General features: G+C 39.8%; 1 protein-coding gene across 8 annotated transcripts in view; it reads right to left on the reverse strand.

Moving 5' to 3' along the window:
- myo9aa (myosin IXAa) overlaps window positions 1-14,416 on the reverse strand; it is a 113,216-nt gene that overhangs the window by 51,226 nt on the left and 47,574 nt on the right. For 6 of the 8 annotated variants that reach the window (XM_053512719.1, XM_053512720.1, XM_053512725.1 and 3 more), the window contains exons 3-6: window positions 10,453-10,547; window positions 8,173-8,235; window positions 7,239-7,338; window positions 2,328-2,381 (exon numbers count right to left, since the gene is read on the reverse strand). In XM_053512719.1, coding sequence (XP_053368694.1) covers window positions 2,328-2,381; window positions 7,239-7,338; window positions 8,173-8,235; window positions 10,453-10,547 — 312 coding nt within the window. The remainder of the gene's footprint in view (window positions 1-2,327; window positions 2,382-7,238; window positions 7,339-8,172; window positions 8,236-10,452; window positions 10,548-14,416) is intronic. The other 2 variants (XM_053512724.1, XM_053512723.1) reach the window with 1 other exon arrangement.

The following is a 14,416-nucleotide window of genomic DNA, read 5'->3' on the forward strand; positions in this document are numbered from 1 at the left end:
GTGAATGACGATTCTGGCCAAGGTGGCTCTGCGCCCACTGCAGTCTGGTCATGGCTCCGGCATACTGAGAAATATTTCTTCCCTGATGGTATCCAAGCACTAGTGAAACACTGGGTAAGTGTGTTAATGTAGAAGGGAAATATAGAGTTAAATAAAGGTACCACCACTCTCATAACTGTTACTTTCATCTGCGCAATCAAAAGTCCCGCTTTGACTTGAACGCCACTCATATAAGGAAGTAAAAACTTTTGCCTTTGGATAAATGCTTCCAGTTTGTTTTTAGAACACTTTTTATTTGTTTGCATTTTCTTATTTCCAACTTTGTATATTGAATTTTTTATTTTTTTTTTGCTTGTTTGTTTTTGCAGAGAATGAAAAAATCATAATTACGTTAAGAGTATCGACTCAATCAAGAGATATTTAGATTCCCAATGAAACATTTGTCAAAAAACTAAACAGATGGATGGAAACTCTACTACTGATAGAAACCAGCCAGTAATGATCAGTAATATTCACACGTTTGAATGCGGAGCTGCTTGATGTCTTTCTCAGCAATGTTGTGGATTTTACTCGTGACTCGAAACACCGTATCATTAAGAAATTTATTTGAAACCGTGCATTTTCCTGGGTCGGAAATAGCAAGCCTGGTGAATGGTAGCACATGTATGTTCTGCTCATGCAGTGGAAAATTTTTCAGTGCTTCAGTGGGAAATCTGGCTCATGTGTAAAACGCAATACGGAAAGCTGCGATTTATTACTTAATCCAATGAATGAAGCGGAGCTGAGCAGCAATGTGATGCGTGCTGGGCCTACGGCGAAAAGGAGCAGGTAATCTAAATAAGAAATGAGAATGAATTCAGGGCCATTTTAGAAGTAGCACATGTTTAGCAGAGTTTGAAATGTAATGGCTCTGAGCCCAGACAAGTCTGTAGGAGTCACTGAATGGAGATTGGTTCATGTTAGGCTTGGACTAGTCATAAAGATACACCTCAGGTTTTTTTGGATGTCTGTAAGCGCTCCCTTTCCTCCCGGTTTTGATAGTAAACGGTGTGGGAGGTATTGAGCCTTAAAAGGGAGAGAGGGGAAAAGTGTCGCTGACAGCAGAATTCCTGCGCTGGCATGGAGAGAATCTACCTGCTCATGAAAAACACGAGCGCACTTTGTAATGAGAAATGGTCTTCATCTCCCACCTTGGCCATTGATCTCATAATTACAGCATACCAGAGCGAAGGAAAATGCAAATAGCCTTGAAATATAAATCAGTGCCATTCTTAGCCCTGAATCCAGCCTGTTAGTGTTCACGTCTCCAGTGTAGGAACTGCACGAGGGGTAATTTTTCGTGTTAACTGTCACTGAGCTTTCCAAACACAACATGCTCATGGATGTAGGAAGGTGTTTTACGGTTTCAGCTCGAAAGTGGCATGACGGCTATTATGGAATTGCTTGCAATTCAGGGGATTAATGTTTTGGCGTGGAGGAGAAAAATTCACCAGGGTCTTTATTTCCACTGACATTAATAACATTCGGAACTCGCTCGAGGACACACATGGCGCGGGTTTCTCAAGACTGCAAATGAAAAGTCGAAGGGTGATGAAATCACTTACCTGTTAGTGAAAAACTGATTAAAATAAACATTATGCGTCTCCATTCACAAGTGTGAAATTACTGAACAACGAAAGGGCAGACACACCAACACAAAGCTTTTTTTTTTTAGTCACTGTTTGTCTGCAGAACTAAACTCCAGACCCTGTGGTCCCATTATCACCAAAAGCTGACATGCAATTTAACCTTTAGCAGAGGAGATACTCAGTCTGAGGTCAGAGGTCAAGTTCAGGAGTAAGTCAATTCTATCAGGAGGGTTAAAACAGCTGGCAAAAAGTGACTTTAAGTCAACAAGTGGAGCTGGCAAAAAAAAAAAAAAAAAAAAAAACCTCTCCCAATGTAAATAAGAGTGTGTTTGCATTCTTACTTATCAAGCCCTTGTTCAATCTTGTCAGTGTTTGCTACCAGATAGCCGAGGATCTGACCCAGAGTGAACGCTCTGCAGCTACACTAGATATGCAGCTTATACTTGTTTCGGGTGTCACATGTGTCCGGTCTGAAACGATCTACAGAGCACAGTGACCAAAAAAAGAAACTGTTTGCTTTTTAAAAAGGGGGGGGGGGGGGGGGGGGGGGGGGTAATCCAAATCTCTCACACACACAGAGTGAGGGAGGTCTCTGGTGCAAAATAATAGCTATGGAAAAGGGAAAAGGAGTGTGAGGAAGCCAGTGATCCACAACCCTACATCACCAACACACACGATAATCAACACACAAATACTGACCAGTTCACTCTCATAGTAATTATCCCAGTGCAGTTTCTGTGGTTTCTTTGTCATCTGGAAGTAAGGCACATGAGATTAGGCAACATTCAGACATTCCACACTCTCTACATGCAGTATTAGTGAGGCATTTAACTTGGATGCATGACACAGGATTATACAAATAACTACATCTGTTAGGAAGGTCAGTCATCTACAACAATCATTCATTTTAATGAGGAGTAGCAGAGACACACATGATAAGCGGGAATGAAAAAAGGAAGAGAAAATATAAATATTAAATTAAACAAAATTAGCCACGCTCCATCTTTTTTTTTTGTGGAAATACTTGATTAGTGGTGCTGAGGAAAGAAAGTGGTGTGATTCTACACTTGCACTACTATGCCGGTTCATTATTTAGCTTCACTACTGACCTGAGACTAGGCGTTCGCATTTTTTAATAAACGATACTGTAAATAATTAATTGCAAGACAGGCATTTATTTTCCTCGGTTCGTCCACAATCCCAGTGCGTAAGCCACTATTGTGTATCATCCTGAAGTGCAAGTGCGACGTTTTGTGGTGTAAGTGCTATGGAGAAATATTATACAAAACTTAACCAGTAGCCCTAACATGAGGAAATGGCTTGGAGCGAGGTCAGGACTATACAGGGGGATGTGGCAATAACTCCCAGTTGAGTTCCTGTAATTTACAGGTGGTGCACATTGTTGGTGGATGGTGTGTGTACTAGACCCACAGACAGAAGCGTCTCTTCTAAAAGTTGTCGATCAATTTTAAAGGACAGTGCGTCAAGGATCGGGAATCGTAAATTAGTTCACTTAAAATTTTGAATGTTCATCACAAGTCCCAAACTTTTGTCCCAAAATAAAAAAATCACTTTTTGGGACTTTGACCATAGTGAGGTTAATCTTGCTGCACAAATGTATACAATTTATATTACTATTACAAATAAAAGGACAATTCCTTGGTAAAATGATGATTATATTTCATTTTAAGAAATCTGATGTGAGGTTTTAAACGTCGCTAATAAATAGTGGTCGGAGAGATTGGCAGACGGAGAACAAAAACTAACTTGCATCATGATCATTGAGATTTTTAAGGAGTACTTTAAGAATACAAGTTTTTTTTTTATATTTATCACTTAAATGATTTGAGTAAATAAACAAATGCAGTTTTAAGTAATGATTTAATTTATTAAGGGAAAACTGCTGTCCAACCTGCCTGGCTCTGCGTGAAAGTATTAAACTGTGTTTCAAAACAATTTTTAAATTTCACTTTTCACACCCAGCCCTAATAACTGCCAGACCTGTTAAATTAAGAAATCGCTTTAATATAACCAAGAAGCAATATAACCATAAAGTGACAAAGTGAAGGAACACATCATGCCATGATCTAAAGAAAACCATGGTGAGAGTCATTATCCACAAATGGAAAAAACTTTAGTGTGACAAATGGGCAAAAAAAACTAAAACTTAACATTTTAAATCAGGAAGGGCGTACACCTTTTGACAGAATTGTATTTATACTCGATTGTACAACATTACAATTGGAGAAGTATTTTAAAACGAGATGAACAGATGTCGATTAAAAATGCCAATTATTTTAAACATATTTTACATACATGTCTAAATTCTTTAAGCTTAAAACTTCAGAGATGCACCCAGATAATACATTTTGACTTTCTTCATGCTATGAACTTGTGCACTGGACAGATGTCACACACTTGTCACTAAAATACCTCATGTGAATTTAGTTTAAAAGTTCAGTGGAAGTATTTATTTATTTTTTTTTTAAACCGAGATGCCTATACTTTAAACAAACAGAAACTGACACAACTCGTCCAGGTTGGAGTGTATGTGAAGAATTCTGGACATGACTCTCGAATTCTCGACATTTCTGCGCGGTCCTAGGAGTGTCGTTTGGGCTGAAAGTTGAGAAAGAGTGGAACTGTGACAGCGCTCAGGAAAAAGCGCCTGGAATTCGCTGCAAGCACACACCGGCTACTTTGTGGACAGCTGGTAATCTCGGACATAAATCTTGTGATTATTTTCCATGTATAGCCTAAAGAGCAAGAAAAAAAATTCTAATATAATATATATATAGGAGTATGAAAGTATGAAAGCCAGGCGTCTGTCTGAATGGAAATGAAAAGCATAGAGACGGTTGAGCAAGGGCATGAAAGGACGGCCTGTTAGTGGAGTTCACACTCAAGCCTTTAGGGCTGCCAACTGACCATCACATGGTTGTGTGAGACACGTGTGTGTGTGTGTGTGTGTGTGTGTGTGTGTGGGTGCGTGCGCATGAGTGTGAGAGTGTATTTGTTTCAAGTATAACCTAAGGTTTGTCACTGCATTAACAAGTGTATTTCTAATACAGGCATCACTTTAAAATCCCCACCTACCAGACAGCTAACAAACAGGGAAAGGTGAGGGCAAACACGTTTCCTTTACAACAAGTGAGGCCAAGCAACTGACGCTTTTCGACGCTCACGTGACGGGGCAGCTGAGCACTCAGGGCAGAGCTCACAGACGCACACGAGTGTCACCGTGATGGACGGGGAGACAGAGTAACGCTATCGCTCCTACCCAGGCCTGGACCGGTTCTGTTCTTTCTGACTTCAAGCTGCAGCAATCTTAAGAATTCTACAACAGCCTATTATTATGCGTTAATAAATCACTATCTCAACTGGATTTCAGCGCTCACGATACTTAACCTGGGTTTGGTTACCGTAGGTACGCATAGTTCATGGTTAAACAGCTGAGGAAAAGTAGATAAGAAAATCTGAATTTTATGATCTTAAATAAATCTGCTTATCTTTGACTTGATTACTGTGGTTGGCCTGTTAAGGGAGTCTGTGTGCACGCGGTCTAACTTTTCCAGACTGCTTGCCACAAATTTAAAAGCACACAATTGTACAGAATATCCTTTAATGCTTTTGTTTTATCATTTTCCTTCACTAGAACCAAGGGCCCAAACCTGCTCCAGCATGAAAAAACTCCTATGTACAAAGTGTGCTCCATAAATACGTGTTCGGACATTGATGGAGTAAATAAAATCAACTGCCCTACACCCTCCTTTTGGATGAACACCGAGTGCACGCATCATCCTTACCTTATCTGACCTCACTTGTCATGCCCTTATAGCTGAATAAACAAACCCCATAACCTTACTCCAAAATCAAGTAGAAAGCCTTCCTGCTAGAGCGGAGGTTATTATAAGAGGAAAGGGAAGAATACATCTGGAATGATGTGTTAAACAAGTACATTTTGCAAAATATGACGGACTTAAAATGTATGAACTGATGAAGTTCCCTTTAGGTTGTTTTTAAATACACTACCGCTCAAAAGTTTGGGATCACTTTCTAACTCCATGGTCGTTCACTCCATGGTGTTTTTTATTACACTGTAAAACAATGCTGAAGGTGTCCAAAATATGCAATAATCTTCTTTGAACAGTTGATATTGAGATGTATCTGCTACTTCTGCTCTGTAAATCCTTCATAAGGCCTCTAATCTGAGGTGCTGTTTGCTAATTAGTGATTTCTGAAGCTGGTAACTCTAAACAAACTGTTTTCCTGGGAAGGTCTTCACGAGAGACAGTTTCATTATGGGTTTTGCAAATGCACTTGACAATACTGTTCTTGCAAGAACTATTACAGAACATCTGACCTTCGTGTCTTAAAACAACAACTGACTGTTGTTGTTACGTAATTACCTAATTCCATGCGTGTTATTTCATGGTTTTGAAATCCCCAGTATTGTTGTGGAATGTAGAAAATAAATTACTAAACAAAAACAAAGAAATTTGCAAGTGATCCCAAATTTTTGAGCGATAGTGGTACCGTTACACCACACGATTATGCTTCTAGGTGACTGGCAATGTAAAGGTATCCATTTCCTCAGAGAAACAGAAAGGTTAAAATACACATCAAGCACAGCTATGGCTGTGAAATATGAAGTTTTAATGAAAATTAACGCACAAAATAAATCAGATTGTTTTTTCTTTGTTTGCCTGTTCCAGCATCGCAGCTAAACAGATTGGTCATGAGCACCCGTCAGATTGTCAACCTGGAACGTGCGCCATCGTTGTGTCCGGATTTCTGTAAAAACTAAATTTCTGACGCTGTCTATTGTTAATCCCTTCAATATATATAAAAAATTTAATCTATTGAACTTAACATTGTACAAAGCTGCTGTTGATGCATTATGGATTTATTGTCTGGAAAGTTTATTTTACTTTTAAGTGTTGTGTTACATCCTGTGTATGAATGCTGTTTGTGGTAACTAATGTGCGGTCTTACTTGTAATAATGACCAATCTGGTTAAACCTGGTTAAATCTGTATTTAGCAACGCTAAATACATACATTTGTTAAGTATTTGTAGTAAAATAAACTTGGCCTTTTCGAAAGGTCATTCGATAATGGAGTTTTTTTTTTTTTTTTTTGGGAAGTTACGCCTCCATTTCTGAACTAGGACACACATAATCCTCGATAGAGAGAGAAAAGATCCTCGTGATCTCTTAGGAATGATATTTTCTCTCGGTCTAGTGGTGTGTTTGGACAGAAGGAAAGCGAATAAAAAGGGACGAGGACCCACAGCATACGTTAAAAAAAAAAAAACTATGCATGCAGACTAAGGTAAACATGGGACACATGGGACAACAAAACAGCACATGCACGAAAGAGAGAAAGTGGTGTGTTAGGGAAATGACAGCATGGGACTGCTTTTCTGTGTGAGGGCACACCAGAAACAATGGAACGAGTTTCCTCTGCACATGGGTTTCCCTTCCATCTGGTTCGGGCCTTGGTGAGCAGAAACACGGATGCAGGCACAAACACACGCACACACACCCTCTCCCCTAGTTTACACTTCAAAGATAATCAGATGTTCAGGGGTCCGGTGAGCGTGTGGTTACCTGACTGAGGTAATGGTATTCTTCAGGCTTGAGGAGGTGGAATGCTGTCCTCTCTTCCTCGCTCGCTCCCGCCAGCAGGTAGTAAAACACATGGTAGTTCCTGTGAGAGGGGAGAAAAAAAAAAAAAAAAACAGCTGGAGACAGGAGCAACAAACCGAACACTTTCCACTGGTAAAGAGATACAGTGGTGATCAAGAGAGAAAGAGAGCACGGGGTCAGTGAGCAGGGTGTGCTGCTGGAGGTCAAGGGTCACAGAACAGCTGGAGGGAGCCCTCACTAAGCAGTGGGAGTTTGAGGTCAGCAATCTGTCTCAATAAGTGACGATCACAACAAGAGCAACACAAATTCACACACACTTAATCATTCTCGCACCATTTTGTCCAGCCACCTATTAACACACACACACGGACACTCTCTCTCTCAGTCACACACACACTTACTCCCCCTCTCACTCTCTCTCTCTCTCTTTAGCTGTGTATGTATGGCTGTGTGCCATTTCTGATCCCTGTGGTCTCTTCTTGCATCATGTCACATCTGATACAAACCGAACCCCAGACCTTTAGGAAACATTGGTCTGGTGCTCTGAGGCTGCTGGTTCCTTTACACACCATCAATGTTAAAAACCAGAGAGATTATCTTAGATTTCCAGTCACTGTGGGCTGCATGGAGGGCGAGTTTTGTAGAACATGTGACTAGGAGGCGGTTGTACACGGCTTAGACGGCGCTGCCTGGGTGGCGCAATGGTTCCCACATGTGACCTTTTCGACACAAAAGTGGATTTATTCACACACTGCTGCCACTGGGTCAGAGCTGAAGTCAAAATACGGGATTTATTTTGTGCGTCACATGTGCAAGCTAACATCGTGTTCGGCACTACCACACACTGCTTGAGACATAAAGCATGTATTAAATGAAAAAAAAGCAGGGTTCTTACCTCTCATTGTGCTCCTGATAGACAAGCCGAGACTTCTCAAGCAGGTACTTTTCCACATAGGCGCTGAAAAACAGATGATAAAAAAAACAAAGATTCTAAAATCTTACTATTTATAGCACTCGTTTAGAAATTTGAGACTTCACATAATCTAAGCCTAATAATAAACTAGTTTTAAAAGTGAAACATCTTACATTTACAGTATTTGTAAAAGTATTTATCCAAGGAGATTTAAATTTTGTCTCCTTATATACAGTATCTTAGCAGTTGAGGGTTAAGGGCCTTGTCGAGGGCCCAACGGTGGCAACTTAGTGGTCCTGGGGTTTAAACCGAAAAACTTTCCAAAGAAAACTGAAATTACTGATGAGTTAAGAAACGTCCAGTGCATTATTAGGACCTGGATGCACAGCAACAAACTTAACTATGTCAAAGAAACAAGTAGGAAAAAATTATGAATCAAGAACACTTAAACGCTTTGTAAAGCTGCGTGATAAAAAAATTAATAATAAATCTGAGTTATGTTAAATAGTAAGAAAAATCTCAAAGTGTGATGAGACTAAACCTTATAGCTGTAAAATAAAACCTTACTATTGCTTTAGTTTGCTATGGAGTGCAAATATTAGACTTTGGAGCAATAGAAAAAAAGACATGTGGTCTGAGACGTCCAGACTGATTTATTCATCCATTCATTCAATTCATTCATTTAATTTTATTTAGGCAGACGCTCTTATCCAGAGCGACTTACATTTTTTCTCATTACACATCTGAGCAGTTGAGGGTTAAGGGCCTTGCTCACGGGCCCAACAGTGGCAACTTGGTGGTTGTGGGGTTTGAACCTGGGATCTTCCGAACTGTAGTCCAATGCCCTAACCACTGAGCTACCCCTGGCCTAGAGAGCCATTGGGCACGCCAGGGTAAGTAGGGAAGTGCATGAATGCATGCATAGTGTTCACTGTACAAGCCTCTGGAGGGAGTGTTATGATCAGGGGTTGCTTCAGTTGCTCAGGTCTAGACGCCGCAACATTATGCGGCAATAAAATGAAGTCAGCTGACAACCTGAACTTACTGAATGACCATGTTATCACCATATTCCTGTACTAGGATAGGTAGAAAGAGGTTCTGGAAACATGACGAATCATTTTGAATTGTCCAGGGAAAGAGACTTCTTATTATCATCATCATTATTATTACTATTATTATTATTTAAAAAAATACAACTCTGATTCACAATGGTGACGTCTCACCACCTTGGTGTACATTAGTTGTTAATAAACAGCACGTCATGTTCTCTTATTCCTTACCTAATATCCAGACTATTGTAAAAATTCAGATAAATCTAAGCAATTAAATAAAGAAACCTAAATCCTCATAGAACCCTTGGCTCTTGGACTCTACTCCTACTCTAATGAGTGCCTTATTGAAATCTGATGCAATTCTACCATGCTACATTATACGCAGAGTAATTTAAACAAAAAAATACTAAAATAAGTTGTTTTTTTTTTTTTAGAAAAACAAAAACAAATAAGGTGTTTTATTTAGCTGATTGCAATAATTACATTTACATGGAGCTACTGACATCAGGAAGAAAACGGTTACACACTCCGCTCTTCCCATCAACTGGGAGGCGAATCAAAGGATCCAGACATCAAAAGCAGTTGCTGATGTCTATTTTTATCACGGCATAATTCAGCAGAAAACCACCCGCTGCTGGAGTCTGAACGCTGATTAGGATGTGGTTTTATCTGGGCCGCGGGTTAATGTGTGCACTAGCCGGATACCGGCTTTGCAACAGTAATGCATCGATAATGGTAGCACAGGGATGTATTTGTGACTGGAGAGGTGGAAAACTTTTATAGATTTAATGCAGTCTATCACAGGAAGAAGTGTAAAGAGGTCAAATTTCTTCTTATTAATTTCTACAAATGATTCATTCGAGGCTGGGAAATGGTCATATAATGACTCTTTAGGGTTCATGTTGAGCCTATACAGAGCTGATGAGATCATCCTGACCAAAGTGTAGGGAAGAAAGACACGCTGGAACAGCAGAATCTTTTTTGACTAATAAAATCAACAGGCATCAAAATTCCTTGTATTTCTTATTTACAGTGTCAGCTCTGGCTGTGTGATGATTAGCAAAAAACTCTGTGTGGCTTCGCCTGTTCATGTTCACTACACTACTAATAAACATTTCAAAACAAATATTAGAATATTCTGCTATAACATAAAAAACATAGTTCAGTGTGACTGACACGTTGCTGTTGCAGGACAAAAGCGCTCTCTTACCCTCTGACAGTGCCGCTCTCCTGATAGTTGACTTGGATGAACTTCCCGAAGCGGCTCGAGTTGTTATTGTGGGCCGTCTTTGCGTTGCCAAAGGCCTGGGAAGAGAAGAACAGAAGGCGATTGTTGTTAAACGGTGCGGCGGTTTCAATTTGCAAGAATAACGACATACAATAACAACCGCATGTACAGAAACCGGGGCCAAACGCCGGTTGAACAATAACGGTTTGAAAAGACTGGGACGCTGCATTTCCTGTGTGTGGCTAAAAATAATACATCCGATGTCAGCAGCTCTTGTTAAGACACACTTGTGCTTATTGGAAGATAACGAGCAGCACGTTGTTCTCTTTGTTCTTATTTTTTCTTTCCTCCCTGTGGAGCATTGGTTTGGTTATTTTTAAAAAAGAATTTATTGAATACTTGCTCATCATGTGGTTTCTGGTTTATTGTTGGAAAGTTTACATGCATCTTGGCGCTTACGGCAACTGTCACACCTTGTGCACTTGTTTGTTTTCATTCATATAAAAGACAAATTATCAAATGAAGAACATCAAACTTGGAAAATATTTTTTATTATGCATTTATTAATTATTATACAGTTATATTTGTCACATACGCAACCATACACGGTTTGACATGCAGTGAAATGCTTATATGACTGTTCGTGACCCAAAACAGAAAGATAGGATAGAATAGAAAGGCTTCACTACAATAAAAGAAAAATTACACTAAAAGAATACAATTAAACTAAAGATAAAAAAAAAAACATTAAAAAAAAAAAAAAGGTAAAACTTACAGTAAGTCCCCAACATACAAACAGGTTCAGAGAGCTCGCTCGTAAGTCGAATTTGTTAGCAACACAAACTGTCTAACAACTAGCATACTAAACCAATTGGCTATACACAAAATAAAACTAGCATGTTCCATCATCTTGTACTTGTTCTTTAGAATCCTTTCGATGGTTGAACGATTCATGTTAAAAGAACTAACAATGTTTTCTTAGCAGTACCTGCTTTATAGACGCTGCTTTTACGCCTGCTTCCAACTAGACAACCTGAATTGGAAGCCAAAGTGTTACATTTTCATCTTATGTGTGATCAACAAATATCTGTTTTTGAAAACGAATTAAACTATCTGTTCTCGTTCTTGCGCCGCTGGTGGTACACCAGACCCCTAATGTGCTGTAGAATAACAATTTCCCCTTCACTGAAAAAAAAAAAAAGTGCTGTAAGGTGCATGTGACAGATAACTGAATCTTAATCTTTAGTAGAAGAACCTGAGTGTCCTCAGCTATAGAACTGCGGCCTCAACACCAACATCAGTGCCCAAGTTCACTACCATTCTTACAGCATTCTTATTAATGAACAAAAATCCCACAGCCAGGCTTCAAATCCTAGTGGAACGTCTTCCATGGAGTGTGGAGTGTCTTTCAGGCATATACAGGTAGTCCCTGACTTAGATGTACATGTTTTGATGGAGGGGGTGTTCGTAAGTCTGATTCGTTCTCAAGTCCGACAAAGTGAGTCTTATACACCTTTGGCACAAATATACAATGTAAAGTAAAGCATACCAATCACACTGGACTAAATCTGTCCTCTTTCTGTACATTGCCATCATACGGCCAAAAAAATTTAACCGTGTGTAAGGAAACGAGTCTCACTGGGAAATGGAACAATGGCGTCTCTGCACCTCTAAATCGTGAGGAGAATCCCAGACGCCATTTTTATTTCAGAGCTGTTTTCCACTGTATTGGACTAAGTGTGTGTTTGTTATTGGTGTTCTGCAAAAAAAAAATAATAATAATTAAACATACTCATTTTTACTCTACTATCTGTTTATTTAAAAAATAAATCTAACAAGCATAGAGGGAAAAAAAAAACAAAAAATATCTCTATTTTACCAACACAAATCCTAATAGCACATTTTACTCTGAGACAGCAAACCACAGCTTAATCTCCTGTTTTTTAAACCCAAGGCTTTAGACAAAACTGCAAGTATGTACCTTTCATATCCTTTCCCCTTGAGCGTTTTTTTTTTAAGCCAGGCAAATTTTATTTGAATTTGCTGCCCTACAGCTTAAAATTACTGTGTGTATTTTCTGACTTTATGTATTCAATATTATTGTAGCAAGGTATAAAAAAACATTAAAATTAAAACAGATTTCTTGTGATATTTGTGAGTGCTTTTAGTAAAAACATACTGCTTTATTGATTCTCCCCCCCCGCCCCCCCACCCAAAATAAGTTACAGGGAAAAAAACAAAAAAAAAAAAACCCTGTGGTCAAACAACTGGACCACCGAAATATGAACTGCGACTGCACCACGCCTTCCTCTTCGGCCTGTTTGTGTTGTACAGCTGCCTGGAATGAGAAGCAGTTCTTCGGTGTATAAATGCCACAGTTATTTGTAGCTGCACCGCAAGTAAACAAATTCCTCCACGGGTCGCTTTGGGCTGCCTCTGTCTGTCTGGAGAATGGCCGGTCCACTCCCTTTCGTCTCAGCAACACTCACTGATGCAATGGATCACACACGAGGGATTTCCAACACCCAGTTCTGATTCCAGATCCAGGTTTTTGTGGCTCGACTAAAGCAGACACTCACACACTCACTCTCTCTCTCTCTCTCCCTTCCCCTTCACACACACTGACACATCTTGAAAAAAAAAAAAAACTGTTTTAGGTTAGTCATCTCCTCCAGCAGAGGAATGATGTCCAGAAAAGGTTACGTCAAACACAGATTATAGTACAGATGGCTGCCGGATTTAGCCTGACAAACTAAATATATGGCGTTCTCTTTGGAAAGGGGCTGGAGGAGCCAAATATCAAGTAGACGTTACACAGCTATATGCGTGACATATTAATAGAGGCTTGAAGACTTTGTCATGTTGGACACGGCTTGGCAGCCAACTCCAGTGGGAAACGGGTCATATGAGGACAGCCAATTCAGCAGTTAAGATGTCAACCTCAGCGTTTAAGCAGACAGAAGTAGAAGAAGTGCTTTATCTCAATCACAACCCTGATTAAAATTCAGAGGGCTTTGGGACTTAAAATAAAATGATCAGTGAGTCACTCAAGGTGGTTCTTGGCTCAGTCTTTTCTTTTTTTTCCTTGTGGCAGCCGGTGGTTTATTGTGCGCACATCCACTTGAAGTAATATGCATGAACACATCCTAAGCATCCTGACAACTCTGTCTTGGCCGGCTTTGTATTTGTGAGTGTAAATCTAAAATCACATCAAAGTGCGAAACCAGCTGCAGGTTAAACGGTGTGTAATACATGTGGAATTGGCAGTGAAGCAGTGAGTCTTTTTGTCAAGGCCAAACGTGACCGTGTGGGCGTGGGCAGGGGGCAGAGAAAAATGCAAAATATACGATTGTCTTAAGTCTTCTCAGTGCTAACTATGAGGGAGTGTTTAGTAGAAGAGAAGCAGAAGGGAGACTAAAGAACTGGCCATCACTCCCACAAGCCTGATATGCAACAGCTCACTAAAACTGTTTAAAAAAAAGGCAAGCAGGGCCAGCGCTGACTGTATAACCAACTTCACGTGTGATGAGTGCGTCATAGAAAGCTCCACACGAAGTCTCCCAATCTGGCCGCGTTCTCCCTGTGTCTTTTGGGAAACGTGGATGAAGATTAAAATGATCAGCATCAGTGTCCTGCCTGTCTACTCACAGCATCTCGATGTGAGTCGTTCAAAAGCTATAGGCGCTATAGGCGTGTGAACCACGAGGGAGGACTGCATTCCCACAGTACTTTACCATTACTCATGGACTGCTCCTATAAATGGCCCCTGAATTTATAAAAAAAAAAAAATTGAAAGTGCTTTTCTTGGATTTGTGTCAACATACCTTCAGACCAAGTTAAAGCATTACAAGAGTCTGGACCTGGCTTAATACCACCATTGGATGATTACTTACTTAATAGTAACTATTCCATTACTTACGTTTTACCCATAATTGCAACAGTATGA

Source organism: Clarias gariepinus, chromosome 15 (genome assembly GCF_024256425.1).
Source record: "Clarias gariepinus isolate MV-2021 ecotype Netherlands chromosome 15, CGAR_prim_01v2, whole genome shotgun sequence".
Taxonomy (NCBI): Eukaryota; Metazoa; Chordata; class Actinopteri; order Siluriformes; family Clariidae; genus Clarias; species Clarias gariepinus.